This window comes from Cyclopterus lumpus, chromosome 11, assembly GCF_009769545.1.
Source record: "Cyclopterus lumpus isolate fCycLum1 chromosome 11, fCycLum1.pri, whole genome shotgun sequence".
NCBI lineage: Eukaryota > Metazoa > Chordata > Actinopteri > Perciformes > Cyclopteridae > Cyclopterus > Cyclopterus lumpus.
Window position 1 is genome coordinate 5,842,189 of NC_046976.1, and position 17,946 is coordinate 5,860,134.

General features: G+C 44.1%; 1 protein-coding gene across 1 annotated transcript in view; it reads right to left on the reverse strand.

Moving 5' to 3' along the window:
- med30 (mediator complex subunit 30) overlaps positions 1 to 17,946 on the reverse strand; it is a 31,854-nt gene that overhangs the window by 11,996 nt on the left and 1,912 nt on the right. Inside the window, exons 3-4 of the mRNA XM_034545826.1 lie at positions 16,506 to 16,664; positions 11,371 to 11,478 (exon numbers count right to left, since the gene is read on the reverse strand). Of these exons, the coding sequence (XP_034401717.1) occupies positions 11,371 to 11,478; positions 16,506 to 16,664 (267 nt within the window). The remainder of the gene's footprint in view (positions 1 to 11,370; positions 11,479 to 16,505; positions 16,665 to 17,946) is intronic.

Genomic DNA, 17,946 nt, shown 5'->3' on the forward strand with positions numbered 1-17,946 from the left:
ACAGCAATTTGCCAGAGTAAAAAAAAAAGGGTCTCCAACTTACTTCTCACCTTCCTTTCAAGTAAACAGTAATCCTAAACAACATGGCAGGTTTGAAAAAACAACAACTAATTGCTTACATAGTTCTTAAACACGTAACACAAAAGCAGGAATAATTGGCGTTGCACTCGACACTAAATGCAGCAAAATACTAGTAAAACACGTATTCCCCCACAACCCCACAAAAAAAAGCCCAGCTCTGATACCTCCTCCACAAGGGCTTTGCGGCTACACTGCCCCTCTGACCCCCGCAAAACAATTAAAAAGCCCTTGGCATACAGGGAGCCTCTAATGGGCCACATAGACGACTGCTAATAAGACAGAGGTACGGGCACCTGCTGTGCACAGACTACTAATTCTGGAGCCTGAACACAGAGGTGAAAGATGGGAAGGGAGCGATAAGAGAGGGGGAAAGAGCGATGGAAGAATGAGAGGTGTATAAGGAGGATGGGAGAAAGAAGTGGAGAGGAAGTGGAGCACAGCAGGAGGGCAACGTCTGTGGGAGTGGGAAGAGAGACAAACTGAGAGAAGAGACACAAAGAGAGAGAAAGGAAGGTGGCAGGGAATCAGAGAGCAAAGCGAGAGAGACGGAGAGAGAGAGCATCTGCCAACCAAGCTGCATCCCTCTCTCCCAGTCTTATTACGTTAGGAGGTTGCGTCTGTTTATCACCAGGCCTCGGCAGACTCCCAGCCTGCTCTTCAGATAAAACTAACCGCCAGTGCCACTGGAATTCATTATACACGCCGAGCCGGCAGCTAGCTCGCACAGGTCTGGAGAGGAGAGCCAGACAGTGGATGGCTCCTATATTTGAAATTACAGAACATCCCCCTGCTTTTGAATTTCGCCCTTTTCTCATTTGAATAAAAGAGGACAGACACAGTAATTAACGGGGTATTAAAAAAAACAAGGCAGTGTGCGGGGAGGGGGGGAGGGAGAGCAGCAGAGTGGGAGAGAGATGGTAACTAAAAAGAGGGGAGAGAAAGAGAGGAGCTGTGGAGAATTAATAACAGGCCAGATCTCTCCAAGGCCTCCTTAATGGGCTGTGACAGGAATTTATTCACACTTAGGCTGGTATTAAATCAAACGCGAGGCGAGTGGCAGGCTGCAGCAGAGGGGTGGGGCAGGAGGGTTGGGGGGGGAGGGGGGGTCCAGCATTACAACCTCCCCTAGCGGGGGTGGAGGGTCATCGCCAAGGCCCTCGGGATAGATAGCCGGATGGAGGGATGGAGCGGGTAAAGGTATGCAAAAGGAGAACAAACGATGAGTGATGTGCCAATGACAAGACAGCCTGTCCCACGCCCCAGATGGAATGATTATCAAGTAGTCCGGAGAGCCTGCGATGAATCATCCTTCCCCCACTCTGCAAAACGCACCGTCACTCAGCCAGTAAGCTGATCAGGCAGCCAAGCAGGCGGAATCGAGGCCTGATTCCCAGCGACTAGGATGGCGCTCGCTTGCGCCAGCCGGTTGCAAAATGGAAGGTGCTCAAAACAGAAGAAGCTTCCGTTCAAATTCTGCTTGCAAATTTACTTGTCACGTTTTTTTTATTTTTTGGGTTTCTCCCTTCATTAATTGCTGTGTGACCAGTAATGTCAGATATTCATTAGGGCGGTAATTTGTGGTCGCTCGGGTGCCACAGTCTGTTTTATTGGAGCAGAAAAGAGCGTGGATGACTGGGGACCCAGAATTGATATGCACAATCACATTCTGCAGCACCAGAGGTCTGCAGCAAAGAGATTGAGCAATCGCAACCCATTAGGCACCAATGAATTATGGCTAATGCATCTTAAACATTTATGCAAACACAGTTGACTTTCACACGTGCCCAAGTAAACTTTATCTCTTCATACACACACATAAACCACAATTACATACAACGTGGGTGAGAAAGAGTATTGCATCGAGGCAACGGGGACAAAGTGGCGCACGCGCCTTCAAACCACTGCAATTCAAATACACATTGTCACACACAGCATGCTTCCTAGTAAAGACACTTGTGGAGAGTGATAGTGGTGATGTCTCCCCCTCCCCTCCCCCTGCAACGCTGGGCAGATTGCATCACCATCCGTCAGCCAGACTCCGACAAACAGCAATTACCCCAATCGACAGATAACGAGAGCAAGGCCATCACTCACAGCCAGGACACCCCATAAAGCAGCCAGACATTACCATGGAGGAGTCATTTATCTGCCTCTCCTCCAGCCACCCCCTCCCACTGCCACACCGAGCTGATCTCTACTTCTACTACATGTTCAACGCAATCAGCTTGAGGGGTGGGCTCCAGGCTTCAACCCGAAAAGAGGAAGGCTTATGGATTCGGGGGGGGAGGGAGGGAATGGGGACAGCTCACCGCTACGCTCAGGGTCAACACCTGTAGGATGGACATGAAGCATGTGACTTCAGCATCCACTGTGTGGAATGATGATGAGGCGAGAAGAACACGTGACAGGAGAATCAGCGCCACCTGCAAAGCGCCGAACTCGGTGTACTTTAGATAACAGCGGACGGAAACGCAAATTCATTCACAATTTCTTTAGCGGAGCTGCTGGAAATCCCATCAAAACGTGTGCTGTATTTGGACGGAAACTAGAGCACAAATGATAACAATATATTGATATGTTTTTGCCAATCAACAAAGATGTAGATGATTAATTAAAAGGCTTCAAATGGTACACTGAGGGGCGGATACACAAAAGCTTTTGCAGCCCCGAAACCTTTGCAAATAAGCACAATACAAAAAAGCACGTGTAATTCTCAAAGCACCGGCAAAAGGGTGAAATGTCACTGCCTGCGCTGCCATGTAAAAAGTGTCTCTGTGCTCTTGTGCTACTTGCATGTATTTAAATGAATTAATGTGCATACATTTGGTTGAAAATTGAACCCTTTATATGCAAATGAGCTAACAGCGACACGCAGTTACAGAGAAGTTATTTGTGTCTTTGGACAGTGTGTGGTAACTGAAGCACAAGGCCAGGCTGTCACGCCCGGACTTCCCAGTGATCCTCGCGGCCAGGCTAAGGAATCATTGTGCTCCGCTCAAAACCCATTTATTTTGGGATGCAGTGATGGAATACAAGTGCCAGTGAAAACAAAATGAATAAAGCTGGGGACAAATATATGAAAAATCCAAGATTATATAAATGAATAAACCATTTATTTCTTTCCTCTGCCTGCGGCAAACAAAGGGAAATGTGTACTCTGCTGCAAAACGTGATGCACGTGCTTGCGCTTTGATATCGTTAGCTCAATGTCTTTTGGACCTTGAGTTGGGGCAGACGGCGGTTGCAAGTGATCAGTGGCCGCAGTCCTTTGAGTTTTAGACTGCTGGTTGAAAAGTGATTGTTTTGAAGAAGTCACCTTTCTGTGAAATTGAGGACATGGTCCACTATTTTCTGACCATTCGATGAATCAGGAATACGATTTGCAGATTAATCTTTAATGGATATGATCCCTAGTTGAAGTCTAAATGGCAAGTGGAAGATCCCCAATTACTCTACAGAAATCAATAGTGTGTTCCCACCCCATGTCAAGAGTCTAACTCTTTCATTTCACAGGTTCTAATGAGTGTCTTGATGGCATGTTCAATGGTTATTGTTTTACCAAGGGGATATCGACGCTTAGAGAGACGCGTGTCTTCCAGCACGTTTGCTTTAATTGACGTAGAAGTGGTGCCTGCTGCTCGCTTGCGCCATTCTCAACATCACTAAAGGCTCCACTCGACAGATTTGGATTTTGTGGTATCAAACATCAGGCTTCAATATGTCCCTCAGCTGTGGCAGAAGCAGGAGTCGGGGCGCGGCTGTAGACAAGGATTAAGTCAGGATTGAACATGTAGAACTGGGCCAACGCTTACTTTCCATTATTCCCTCGTGAGCACAGAACACACAGTTCAATGGAGCTCACATCAGATCCCTCTCTTCTGTCTAATTGGGTGGTGTCTGTTTCAAGGTTATTTCACTCAGAACGGAGCATACAGAAAATCCCTCCTCCGTGGATTTAATATACCTCGCCACTCCAATCACTCTGCCCATCGCACCCTTTTCATTGAGATTCATTCTGTCATATTTCACATTTACAGCAGTGGGGGGATTTAAATGTTGATAGAAGTTGCCTTATCAAAAAAGAAAAGAAAAGGAAAAAAAAATCTACTTTCAGCTTGCAGGGAAATATGAGGCTAAACCAGTGTGACATATCAGCTGGAGAGTTTGAGGCACGCTTGGACTTATCTTTGCACTTATGCATCAATCTTCTCTCTTTCTTTCGCTCGGCATCCTGTTACAGAAGGCATCCTATTTTCCCCCGCTGCAGCTGAATTTCATCACTCTTCTGTTATTTTCTGTTTGAAGACCCTATCTGAATGGGAACGGCTTAACTCTGACACTCCACGGCTGTTTACACATCTATCCATCCATTCTTTCATCAATCTTTTTTGTGTGTGTTCATTCTTGACTACCGCAATACACACTTTCATTCCTTTTAAAAAAAAAAAAAACAACACACAAATGTTTCTCACTTTTCTTACTGCCCGTTTGTTTCTCTCAGTATCCCGTCGTCCTTTACCCTCCACTTCACACATCTACTCTCTGGGACAACACAGCTATTTGTCTGGTCACCCATCCATCTTCAAACACCTTTCCCACCGTAACAGTCCATTTCTCTCTCCTTTTACTCAACGGTGGCTTTCTTCCGTCCTTTTTTCTTCTTCTCCCCCCTTCATCACAAATCTTTAATCGATGACTCCATCAACCTTTTAATGGTAACATCTCGCTGCCATTTAGCTCTCCTCCTATGCTTTTCTCACTGCCCTATCTGCCTCCCTCTTTCCTGCTGCCTCACCCTCCCTCCCGATTGTCCCTCGCTAATGCAGAACCATCCTATCTGGCTGGAGTGACTGCAGCAGATGTAGCCAGGCCACAAACATCTGCTCACCCTGTACCGCTGCATCTCTATTCTGCTGATCAGACTAACCGATTTAACTCCCCAAAGCTTGCGGCCCTCATTGCCGCCTTAATGTGCAGCTGGGCATCTGGGCAAAATCACAGCTAAACATGCTGCTGCAAACACATGAGGCACGCACCGGATATCCCAGGGCCAGATTGGAAATGTAGTTCAAGTTGTAGCTGCTGGGCATGTTTGGGCGATATGAACAAACAAACACTGCTGATAGAAAATATCCCCGAATAAAAATACTTGAAAGGTCACTATGAAAAAAGTGAAATTGCATGGCAACGTATTCATGGCAAATAAATGATCACAAAGTAATCACATCAATCATATCACTGATGTGTTGGTCTACGTCAACGGTCTGCCAATGATCTGGCTGGTTAAAGCCCCGTCTGGCCACAAAGTGATTGAGACAGTCCCAACAGGGTAAAGGCCACTTAAAAGGTCTGAAACTAAATAGATAGATGATGTATACCGTTAACTAAGCCAAAAAACCTCTGCCAATAACAGACTAGGAACTACCACAAATCAATAGGTAAGTGTGTTACCTAAAGCGTCGCCATCCAGTAATATACATATACACTATATAATAACATGTACTCTCAAACATCAGCAATGTCAGCAACCCCCCCCCCCCCCCCCCCCCCCCCCCCTTTGTAATAAAACATGTAGGATTTATTATTTATAATTTGATTTAAACTGCCTTTTTTTTGTATGATAAATGTATTGACGTATATTCCATAACACTTCTAAACCTGTAGTAGGCAATGTGAAGCTTATAAAAGGTAGTTTTTGACCGCCAGTAGCTCTATGGAGCAATTATTTAGATTTGGGTCCATTTTTAGTCGGTTCCTGTGCACGCAGGTGACATTGTGGTCATTTCTGCTAACAGTTTTGCATTGCAAATGTGTCAGACAAAGGAAATGCACTCAACACGTTTGCTAGTCCTCAAGGATACACACAATACTGAATGTAAATACAATGAGTGGGACACTTTTAAGGGAACTGTGAACAAAAATGATCCCTTCATAGATGCATATTTGTAATATCTGGGCAGAATATTCAGAAAAGTCTTCAAAAAGTGAACTAACATTATCAACAGGATTTGAACAGTATCGAGGTTTTGTCAAAGACGTTTTGTCCTCAGTCCAACACGAGAGGACTGAGAAGTAGAGTAGCCTTGGGGGGCTTGCCGGTCACATTGAAAGTACAAACAGGTTCTGTGTGTGTTTGGATAGTTTGGTTATCGAATTCAATTCAAAGTGGCAGAAAAGAGAAAGCGACTGTAGGAACTAGCGCCGAGGGACCTGACCTCGGGTGAGTGGCACCGGATCAGCGCATCTGTTGCAAGCCGTCACACCGATTAGACCCAGCACTGCCACTGGCCTCTAACTAAATATTTAACTAAATATTTAACTAAATACTTGGTGGCGGCGATGGCAAAGTGAAAGTCAGAGTTTTCTCGTTTCTGCCACTTCTACAGCCCCCAACCCGTGAACTATAGGCCAGCGACACATGGAGGACATTATAAGATAGAAGTGGTATTTTGGTAGATTTGGTATTTCCTTGCCTTGTGGTTAGTTTGTAGTGGGCTTGTTTTTTCTGTAAATCTAGGTTGTATAAATCCAAAAGTGTGGAGCATGTGTCCAGATCTTACACGTTGTACCGTAATAAATCAAGAGTGATCATAAAGATGTAAATCAAAACATGCAAGAACAACTTTTAAGCGAGACAACAAGAGACGCGGCAAAAAATAAATCAATATCACCACATCTTTTACATTTTCTGCATTCAGTAAGTGTAGGATATATTTCACTTTAAAATAAGTGAAATGTGCTTATCGAGTGTATACAGTGTACAGTATAATAAGTTGGGTTTTCTTAAGACAACAAGGCCCTGCTGTGTGTTCAGGATTGCAGAATGTGAGGAAAAGCTTCCCTCAGCGTATTACGGTGGGCCTGTCTCCTCAATCTCTACATCAATCTCTGTATACACTTGGATCATTTGGCGGAACTCAATTTGCATGCTAATGCTTTGCATAGAGGGAAGGTCATATTATATAAACAAGGTTATTTATCGCATCAATGCACAGGTCTCTAATAGGACAAAAATTAAACTCACTTTCAAGTCCAGTCTGTATTCTGTACTGAACTGAAACTCTCAGAGAAAACGGAGAAAAGAGTTTTTGTTTTGTTTTGTTTCTTTTGCAGGAATGCCCAAACAAATCCTTGTTTTTCAGTCCAGTGTTTGCATTCAAAGAGTTGGAGTGAGAAGTCGGTTATTTATCTACCACAATATCTGCAGTCTTTAACCGTACTCGCGGGTATGGAGTCTTTTTTGTGAAAAGGAGAGCGAGTGCAGTTGAGTGCGAGGCTCGCCACAATCTCTCGCTGTGGCGTTAACATTTAAAAGCATCCAGGGGAGCTGTGCTCTCAAAAAATAACCAATTCTCATCTCTGCTGCTGACACTCCTGACCTTGGACCATTATCATTGCAGCACACTCAGACGGTTTGGCATGCACAATCTGACCAGAAGCCAGCGCAAAGCGCACACAAAGAGAGGAAACGGAGAGGGTGCTTCAGCCAGCACGAGCACACAATGAAAGCATGTGTGACAGCGAATGCAAACGCAATCTATTCTCTCTGCAGAAAGAACAAAAAATAGCTCCTCCTCACACTCTCCAACTCGGTATACGCACACACACACACACACACACACACACACACACACACGCGCACACACACACACACATAAATGCACACAAACAAAACAAATCCGTGACAGACAAAGCTAAACTAAAAAAGGCCTCCTAAATAATGCATGATGCCTTTTTTACATGGACCTTTGCAACTGTACTCAGGTGAGATGCGGGTACTATTGGATGGTATCGTGTCCGAGTTCTAGGCTGTTTACCTCACCTGCATCGACCCAAGGTCGATATTAGCACACGGAGCTTTAATGTCATCTTGACGGGTCCGTTTCACAGGAAGAGAGATGAAAAGTAATCTTGGACTCACAAATAATCTATGACGGCAAATGGCAAAATATCAAGGGGCAGGGTTTGTCCGGAGTGGCGTCCCAGTGGTCGGCTCAGCAAGGCTTTGCAGCACTGTGACAACCAAACACCACAACATTCAGATCTGCATTTTATTTGGTTGAACATGTAAATCAGCGTGTTCTTTAATCCTGCCTTACCCCGCCTCGTTTCGAATCACTCAAACATTTAAACACTTACCTCAGCGGTAACAGTGGGAGTAACAGAAATTAGATTTTCTCCCCCGCCCTTGTAGAAATGTATTTATGGTGTGCAATTTCTTTCTATGGCAGCCACTCAATGTATTTGTTTTCAGTAATTACCCGTCAATATAGCAGTTTTCATTGGTTAGTGGCGGGGGCGCAAAAAATAAACGCTGGATTAAAATTGCCTTGCTGCGCGTCACGAGGGAGTCACGAGAAACGATGCGTGAGAACACAAAGCGCCGCCTGTTTGTGATCGTTTCTCATTGCTTCTCCTCAGCGTGCTACTAACGCAAATATTTGTAACTTCTTGCAATACGAGGTAAGTAGACACATCTCTGTGCTCAAATTCTCCTACTTAGTCTGTCGCGTGCAACTATAAACCATGACGCAGGAAGAAAATCTTCCTCCAGCAAACGTTTAGACTTTGACTATCAACATGGCGTGTCAGTTTGAAGTAAAGCTCTCTTCGGCACTTCAGAGTGTCATGAAACGGCCTCTCTCCATCAGAGCTGGGCAAAAACATATCTGACAGTAAATACCTTTGAAAAAGCTCTGAGGTGTGTTTGATGTCCGCCAGTTGAAAAATCCCTCCAGAAGTGAACACATCACTCATAAGACATAACCACCCCCCCGTCTCCTTTCCTTCTGTATTCAAAACACCATCGGTCAAGTTATTGATATTTACCTACTGTAAAAGGTAACTTATTTACTCACTTTCACTAGTATTTGAAACACAGAGCCATTCATCCGGATTCATTTTATGACTTGTGATCACTGGTCCGAGGTGTAAATCTGATATGTTACGATCTTCAAAGCTATATAACGTAACTTGCCCATTAACACACATTCCCTGGTGGCATCACACCAATCTGGAAGTCGTTCTCGCACTTCATCTGACCCTAACGGGCGAATAAGACACAAAGGGTACTTGTATTCTCTCACGCGGGGCAGCAACTCGGGCCCAACCTGACAGACCACAGTTTCTGTGGTGAAGTCCCACAGCCTCAGATTGTGAAATGGCGACTCTCATTTCAACCACTTCACACTCTGCTGCAAAATTCAGTGTCAGAGATCGAGTTCCAACGAGAGCTACAGAACTACATCATCAGCAGAAAGCAGAAATGCAATCCTGAGGATGCCCATCCAGCCAGCCAGCCATTTATCCATACATACATACATACATACATACTGTACATGCATTCAATTCAATTCAGTTTGTTTTGTATAGCCCAATATCACAAACTTGCCTCAGAGGGCTTTACAATCTGTTCACATACTACATCCCTGTCCCAGGACCTCACATCGGAGCAGGAAAAACTCAATACAAATACATACATACATGAATCCATACATACATACATACATACATTACATACATGAATCCATACATACATGAATCCATACATTACATACATGAATCCATACATACCCCGTTACATTACATACATGAATCCATACATTACATACATGAATCCATACATACCCCGTTACATTACATACATGAATCCATACATACATGAATCCATACATACATGAATCCATACATACATACATGAATCCATACATACATACATGAATCCATACATACCCCGTTACATTACATACATGAATACATACATACAAGAATCCATATATTACATACATGAATCCATACATACATACATTACATACATGAATCCATACATTACATACATTACATATATACATCCATACATGAATCCATACATTACATACATACATGAATCCATACATACATACATGAATCCATACATACATGCATACATACATACATCCATACATACATACATGAACCATACATACATGCATGCATACATACATACATGAATCCATACATACATGCATGCATACATACATGAATCCATACATTACATACATACATACATGAATCCATACATTACATACATACATACATGAATCCATACATACATACATGAATCCATACATTACATACATACATACATGAATCCATACATACATGCATGCATACATACATACATAGATATTCCGAACCTCAGCTCCACCATGAGATGGTGTCCATGACATTAACAAACAGAATGACTGACAATACAAGACAAGTGAGTAGGTCTGACTTATTACCAAGGTTAGAGACTATTTTCTACTACAGGTAGCCTACCAGGTGGCTTGAAGCAAAACAATCCCAGCACTCTAAAGTGCATGACTACCTGGCACAGGAGACCTTGAGCGACACTCTGAGAGACATGTAAAGTGTGCCGTTATAGCGCCACCATCTGGCCAAATTGCACCACATTCGGAGAAGCTCTCCCTTGAGTCTCAAACAATACACCCACCGAGTGTAAAGTAGATCTGACGAATGGTTCTCGGGATATGTGAAGAACACCAAGACAGAGATTCCGTGCTTTATATTTTTCGATGGCAACCCTCTTGTAAAGCCAGTCCATAGGTTGAACAGCCCGATCTCCATGTGGTGCTGAACAGCCCAAAACCATTCAGGGCCTGCAGCCTTCACCTCATCTTTCTGACTTTAAATGACCTCCGTTGGAGAGGTGGGCAGGTGTGCGTGGATTGCAAATAATGCCCCCTCTCACACCAGCACATGAATATGCACAATCAAATACATTCATAGTCCTGGGATATTACAGTAGCATATCCCACCAGCATATTGCCCCCTTTATACACACAAACTCTATCAGCAGACAATAAAGTTCATCAAGTGCAGTCTCTAAATCTTGTTTTGTACAAACCGCACCTTCGCAACCTGGATGCTTGTTCTCCAGTTAATGAGAAGTGGGCTATCACTGTAAAGCTTTAGGTTAAGGATTGAGTGTAAAAGGACTAATCCGTAATGAATTCCTATCTAATTATTATATCTTTAAGATGATATGAGACTCTGTGTTTCCCCCCTCCAGCTCAAGTAGATGTGAATTGAAATGTCTGGAGGCTCATGGATCTGAGAGGTTGACTGAAACTTTACTAATCTGAAATAACATCACGCTAAGCTGTGATCAAATCTCAAGATATTACTTTGTGAACCCTTTTTCCCCCTTTTCTTTCATCAGCCCTTCCTTCTCATTCCATTGCTGCCGGCTGGGAATCAAACCCGTGCCCCTTAACAGTGTTGTGCTATTGAGACAGAGCACAGTACCTTGTTGACCTCCAGGATTTCCCTCCTCTCCTCGGTGGCCGGGCGGCACTGGCCAGCCGAGCGATCCTCATGTTTAGAGCCGTCATCCTCCACGAAGGGGATCAGTTGCTGGAAGGAAGAGCAAACAAAAACGTGGCTATATTATTTACTGTAAAGCAAGCTGAAACACTGACACATTCGACCGATTTGAATTGCATTAGTATCATAATAGATGGATAAAAACTTTCTTGGCAGTCGAGCCTCGCTCTGAAATAAAACTCCCTCCCTAATGCACTTTTCTCTTGTTCCTCTTATTCTGTCCATGAGCCAAATACATTAAAAGCACAACGCTGCCTATTCGTGTATATATCCTAAAAATGCCCCGTGAGTGCAGTCAGAATTGTGTGCATATGGGCAAGCTCAACCCATGAGTGCTATCCTACACTGAAGATATTCCCGTGCTGTCAGACGGTCGTGTTCCCGTGAAGTGGTGAAAATGGGGATTCTGTGTAAGCTCTCGAAACACGGGCTGAGCCTCACACATCTCTCTCCAACGTATGGCGAGGCCGTACAGAGATGGCAGATTAATTCATTTTTAAACGCTCTGTATGCTTGACCTTGTCTGCTTGACACTACAGTGGGGCTGATGTGGAGAGCCTTCCGACAGGGGTCCCACCTCCCGCTGCTTTACGGCACACTGCCCCCCGGTGGCCACCTCGGGGAGGAGGCGTGCAGGAGGCAGGAGGCGAGCTGCAAGTCGCACGTCAAGTAACGTCTTGAGAACACACTGTTCCCTGTACGACCTACGCCAAGGAAAAAGGTCTCACACCGACAATGTGTGATTGATGACACGCCCGCTCCGCTGATCGTTGCGGAGCTCCAGAATGGACACACATTGTAAATGTAGACAAATGTCTGCGCTATTGTGCAGAGTTTCAGGGAAATACATGGCATCACTTATGTTGACGTAAAGTCAATTTTATAGTTTAACACTCCACAAAGAAATCCACAAACCATTCTCCAGACACACGACACCACGCTGAATGGGTTTTCAAAAATAATCTGCAGTAGTGTACTACACTGGAAGGAGTTCCTGTTGCAGGGGGGGCGGAGGGGGGATCTCCAAAACTACCATCTCTACCATTTTCCTTTCAAAACAAAAACTGTCATCGCAGACAAGATCACAAACACAGATTAGGTAGAAGACTCTACAAACAACTAGAGGCCATATCGCGGGAAGACACACCCTGCCTCCAATAACAACTTGTCACGATGCAAATCTATATCACGCAAAGTTCTTGAGAACATTCTGCTTTTCTCCATCGTTTGACCTGAGCTTGTGCAGCTGGAGGAGTGGAGGCCCTGCGGACAATAAACAACGATTGGAATAAGCTGCTTCGTCTGGAAGCAATGAGTGAATGGTGTTTCAGTGCAGCTGGAGCTGGCCAACATCAAGGATAACATGAAAGTAGAAGTAAGAAAAGAAGAAAAAAGAGAGAGGGACTGCAAGACGATGAACAAAATGTCAGATTGGCAGTGGGAAAAAAAAGCTAAGTTTGAAGGAGAGTAGAAAGACAAGTGGGAAGAGACCAAGTACAAGGTGAAAAAAGAAAAATGTAGACAGATAAAGGGGGAGAGAGAACAGAAAAATGCAGAGGGCGGTGGGCGGGGAGGCGATTGGAAGATGTACAAATCTGGATATCTTTTTGCACTCCTATCAGTTTCCAGACTGAGCTTCACACCAAACTGCAAAAACTGACTGTTGGAGACAGCAAGGAAATGTGCAGGAAATTATCTCAGACAAACTATGTCTTTGGCTCGAGGAAACTTTAAGTAAGAGAAGAGGAATGTTTTTTCATTAGATCATTTCAAACTGAAGCCAATGACATATTGAATTAGGAAGGTAGCGGGCTGATTTTGGCAGCTTCTGATGGGAAAATGAAATGTGCTGAGTCGGGTGGGAAACATGGACGGAGGAGAGGAGAGTGTGTGTGTGTGTGTGTGTGTGTGTGTGAGTCATAACCCCTGCCTCTTCCAGAGAAAGATGGATGTGGCTTCCTGCCTGACAGAGAGGAATGGGCTAATGAAGTTCTCCAGGTTGCCGCGCTGAGACAAAAAAGAAAAGGGTAGCAAACACAAACCCGAGAAAAATGTCAACACACCAAGGAGGTGAATGTGTAATGGGAGTGGGAAATGAAATGGCATGGCTGGATAGTGCGGGAAATGACAAAGGGGAGCAAGACTTGCAGACAACAGAGAAAAGTGAACAGAAGAGACGGCAGCAGAAAAAAAAAAAAAAAAGAGTGAAACAAAGCCAATGTGAACAAATAAACTTGAAAAAATTAGAGAGAGCGGAAGAAAGAAAGAAAGAAAATGGGGAGAGGGGCAGGGGGGCGGGAGGCAATATTGAGCAGGTGTCAGAGAGGGAAAGCTGGCAAAAGGTGGAACAAGGTGGAAAAAGAGGGATATGAAGAAGTGAGAAGAAATACAGAAAAGGTGGGCGCTTGAGAAAACGAGGGAGGAAAAAGCTGCAGCGGGGAAACACAGAACAAAAGCTGGAAAGAAAAGGGGAAAGCGCTGACGTGCACATTTGGGTCCAGCTGTTCATTAAACGGGCCTGTTGCTAATTAGGCTGCAATGAGGTCACACTACCCGAGTCATTGATTCCACTTCCTGTTTCAGGCGGCCAATAGTGAGCGTCTGTCAGGCAGGCACCTGAATTCTGCGGGATGATAAATGGCATGCATGTCGGGGGCCAAAATCAACAACTCAGCCCCGGACAATCATGGAGAGTTGAGCTATTGGCCGGTCTGCAATGGACTGGGTCTCGAGCCTCAAGGGGAAATAAACAAACATTTGAATAAGTTGGAAAGAAAATAGCAAGATGGGGCGACGACTCAGTGGAGGGTTTACACCATTGCGGCACAAAGGAGAACGTCAATGTGAATCCTTCATGGGCTTTGATTCAGGGGCGGCACTGCAGATGAGAAGAGTCCTTCCGAACCGCCAGCGGCTGAATCGCTTCTTTTTTTTTTTTAATGCTCCCGAGCAACTGTATTATTTAATTCATCGAGAATGTACACGGTGGCAGCCATTGCAAATTTGTTCCAATTTGAGACTGGTCTCCTCCCACATCCTCCTTTATCCTCAGTAGCAGTCTGGTGAGAGAGATTAGCTCCGAGGCAATCTGTAGAAATTGTGAAGGGACTGCCGCAGTCATAAATCCAATCAAACACTGGTGGACAGCCTGCCTAGCTGTGGCCCTGCATGGAGCCACAGCTATATATGGAGCCATATTCAGTGGCTGTGTGTCACAATTGTGCCCGTGCATCATGTGTATTCTGTGCTGTTGCTCCCGTGTGCGGTGAAGAGGGTGAAGAGACTCTAGAGACTCCCCTAAAGCGACCAACGGATCTGCTGCGAGCGGCGAAAAGGGAGCAGGTGAGATAAGAGTTCCCCAAGGGTAGCAACGACATACTTCCTGTAAACCAGCAGCTTCCTACTGTAGCAGGCAGATTGTGTAAAAAGCAGGGCTACATGAGGCCGCGGCTGAAAGCGCAACAAATAATATACAATACTCATACAGCATGCATTGACGTTTGTAATTGGAAGAATCAATCAGGTCTGATTAATGATGTGGTTCCACCACCACACGTCGTTGCAGAAGCATGTGCACAGTATGTATTCAAAGCAGAAGTGGATTTGAGGTCAGGTGAGATAGGACAACATCTCAGTGACGAGTGAGAATGTAATTATCAATATAAAAGCTGAGAACACGCCCTTCGAAAGGGGTCAATGTTCTCCGCATGCCTGTGAGGCTAAACCTTGTTTACCGTCAGATTTACAGATTATTTATTGATCGATTCATTGTCCGTTTCTGTTATTTCATTTCTATTATTCGTATCTTTTATTACTGTGTGCTCGGACAGCGTGTAAATAAAAAGCCATTTACTACTACATCAAATATAGTGTAAGGTGTGTAATAACTAGAGTGGGTAAAGTGATAATGTAATAAAAAGGTGGATGCAAATAAAAAAAGTGGTAAATATAATTTTTTTGTAATCATCATTCCTTTGTAGAAATGATTTTATTCTATTTTCAGCGTTATCACATTTCAATCCATTAAAAGTCACATTTCTACTTCAGGCAAATGTAAAAAAAAACTTTACTCCAACCTCTCTCATAAGCACCAATTACTTAATTAGGACAATGGTTTCTTTTTTGCAATAAAATGGTGGAGCGGAACGTGCAAAATCTTCTTCAGCATTACATGACTTCTTATTTAGGTCCTAGTCAGAGTCGACATGACAGTCCCATCACACAGACTTTCACTGACTGGGATCAAACTGGGAGCTCATTGGGCCTCATGGGAACAGATCCGGTCTTAAGTTGCTTGTACGGGTGATTTAGGAGAACTCGCCACGTTCGCAAGCATTTGCTTATATTTTGTTATTTCTCTGAGTTTTGCGAACACAATTTACGAGCGGTCCGGACCTCTCGTGGTAGTCATCTGAAGTCCGTCTGCCGTTATCCGAGCCAAGCTTTTCACTAATAGATTGTATAGTTCATTAGCTTGAAGCAATTTCGGCGTGTAAAAACCCAACATGAATTACACTTCATAATTATGTTGACATTATCCTGCTTGACTCTGTGATAGCACAGCCCACCAATCTCAGCTTTCATTTAAATTGGCTGTCTAACACCACAACGTCAATATGGACATCTTTAACTACAACACGCCTTTGGCCCCCATCCTGCTGGAGTCATTGATCGCCTTGCTGTGCCATTTCTTCTTGATCTCAGTGACAGTGTGACCCGCAGGTAACACGACATTAACAGCACTCCCTATTTCCTCCCATCCCTTGGTCCCTAAATTCTGCTGCCGACACAGTTAAAAATGATAGACTTTCCTTTATGGATCTTCAAAAGCAGGACTTCAATATAGGAAGCAGGATGCGTTGCATGATATATCATTATTATTGGGGCGTTAGAATGCCAACAATTCCCATGAACGTGTGCTCTTTTAAGCATTCGACATGTTTATGCTGGTGATTTACTCAGTTACCTGAAGTGAGACGCGCACACATGTGTACACTTGCTCTCTAAATCACATTAATAAAAGATAGCGTAATCCCGTCAGCGTCACCATGTCTCACCTCTGGGGGTATGGGGTCCATCCCGGCGCAGTTCTCATTGCATTTGTCGTAGACGAGGCGCAGCTTGCGGAACAGCACAGAAAGCATCCGCAGGTGCTCCTGTAGTTTTCCCAGCCTGTCCCCGTGGGTGTTGGGGTTGTAAGTGACTCCATTCGGCAGCTGAGAAGCCACACAGAGGAAATGTTGTGTTAAGCAGAGTACAAGTGCACAATAAAAAGAAACGTCCATTGATCCCCGCGGACTGCAAAAGGCACCGCAAAGCCTCTGTTGCTCCCTGACTGGTAATAGTTCATTAGCAGCCTTCTACTAATGCATGGCACTTTTAGAGATAACAAAGCGATGTTTTCTTTTCCACCTGTGATGGGGAGAAGCTGAGCTGTAGAGAAACCTTCATTTATGCAACAGTAACTGGTCTTGATAAAAAGAATCACAGTTTTAAACCACAAAACAATAAAGATTCAGCTGCTTCAAAAGGTTAACTGCTTCCCTTTGAATATAAAAAAAAAAAGCCAGTGGCATCACTGGCTTTTAACTACAATGCATGTTAAACAGTAACAAGACGTGTTTCTTTTTGTTTTTTTCACTGAGAGCATCGACAAGCCCCCCGGGCAGAACTGTCTGATTATAAACATCCTACATAACATGAAACGAGCTTCAGGGCAGGCAAAGTAAAGAGAGACAGGCCGACAAAGAGACGGAGAAACAGGGGAAGACAGACAGACAGCGATGGATAAAGGCACGGAAGATAAATAAAATACTTTTCACGCGTTCAAGGACAGCCTGTGATCTGTGAAAAACAAGTCACATCAATGCTGTTTGTGCATTCTGTGGCTGAGGCGCGCTTGTTTGGCCCGGCTATGATTTTAACAAGAGCGTCTCGGAGGAGCAGGCAGACATCCAAGGTAAACTAATGCTTATCTTATACTTATCTTCAGGTTGCCGACAGAGTCGAGCGGCAATGTGAACCGCACAGCGAGCTGATATCCTCAATCAAATCCCAGAGGAATTCCCCGGGTTAACCTTTATTTGTGATTCAATGACTTTCCGCCCTCACCTAATTGCAATGTACCGTGTGAAAAAAAAAAGAGACATATTTGAGGCCTCTCGTTAGGAGTGCACGTTGATAAAAAAAACTGTGTGACGAAGTCTCCAAACAAAATGATTAGTTTTTTTTTTCTCTATATCTGAAACAGCTCCTTCTATATTATGACAAAGACAGAAAGTAGTGTCGCCTCAACAAAGAGAAATCCCTGGAAAGGAAAAAACATGTTTAGCTAGCGTTGGATTTCCTATTGTGAACACACTGATAACACTTGTTATTCAATGCTGGGAAATATGCATTATTAAGCCAAAACCTTTGATAACAACAATCTGGCTGCACTAAGTAGCGGCTCTGTAACAAAAGACGGCCTATTCATCAGCCTCTCCTCACGTATGCAAC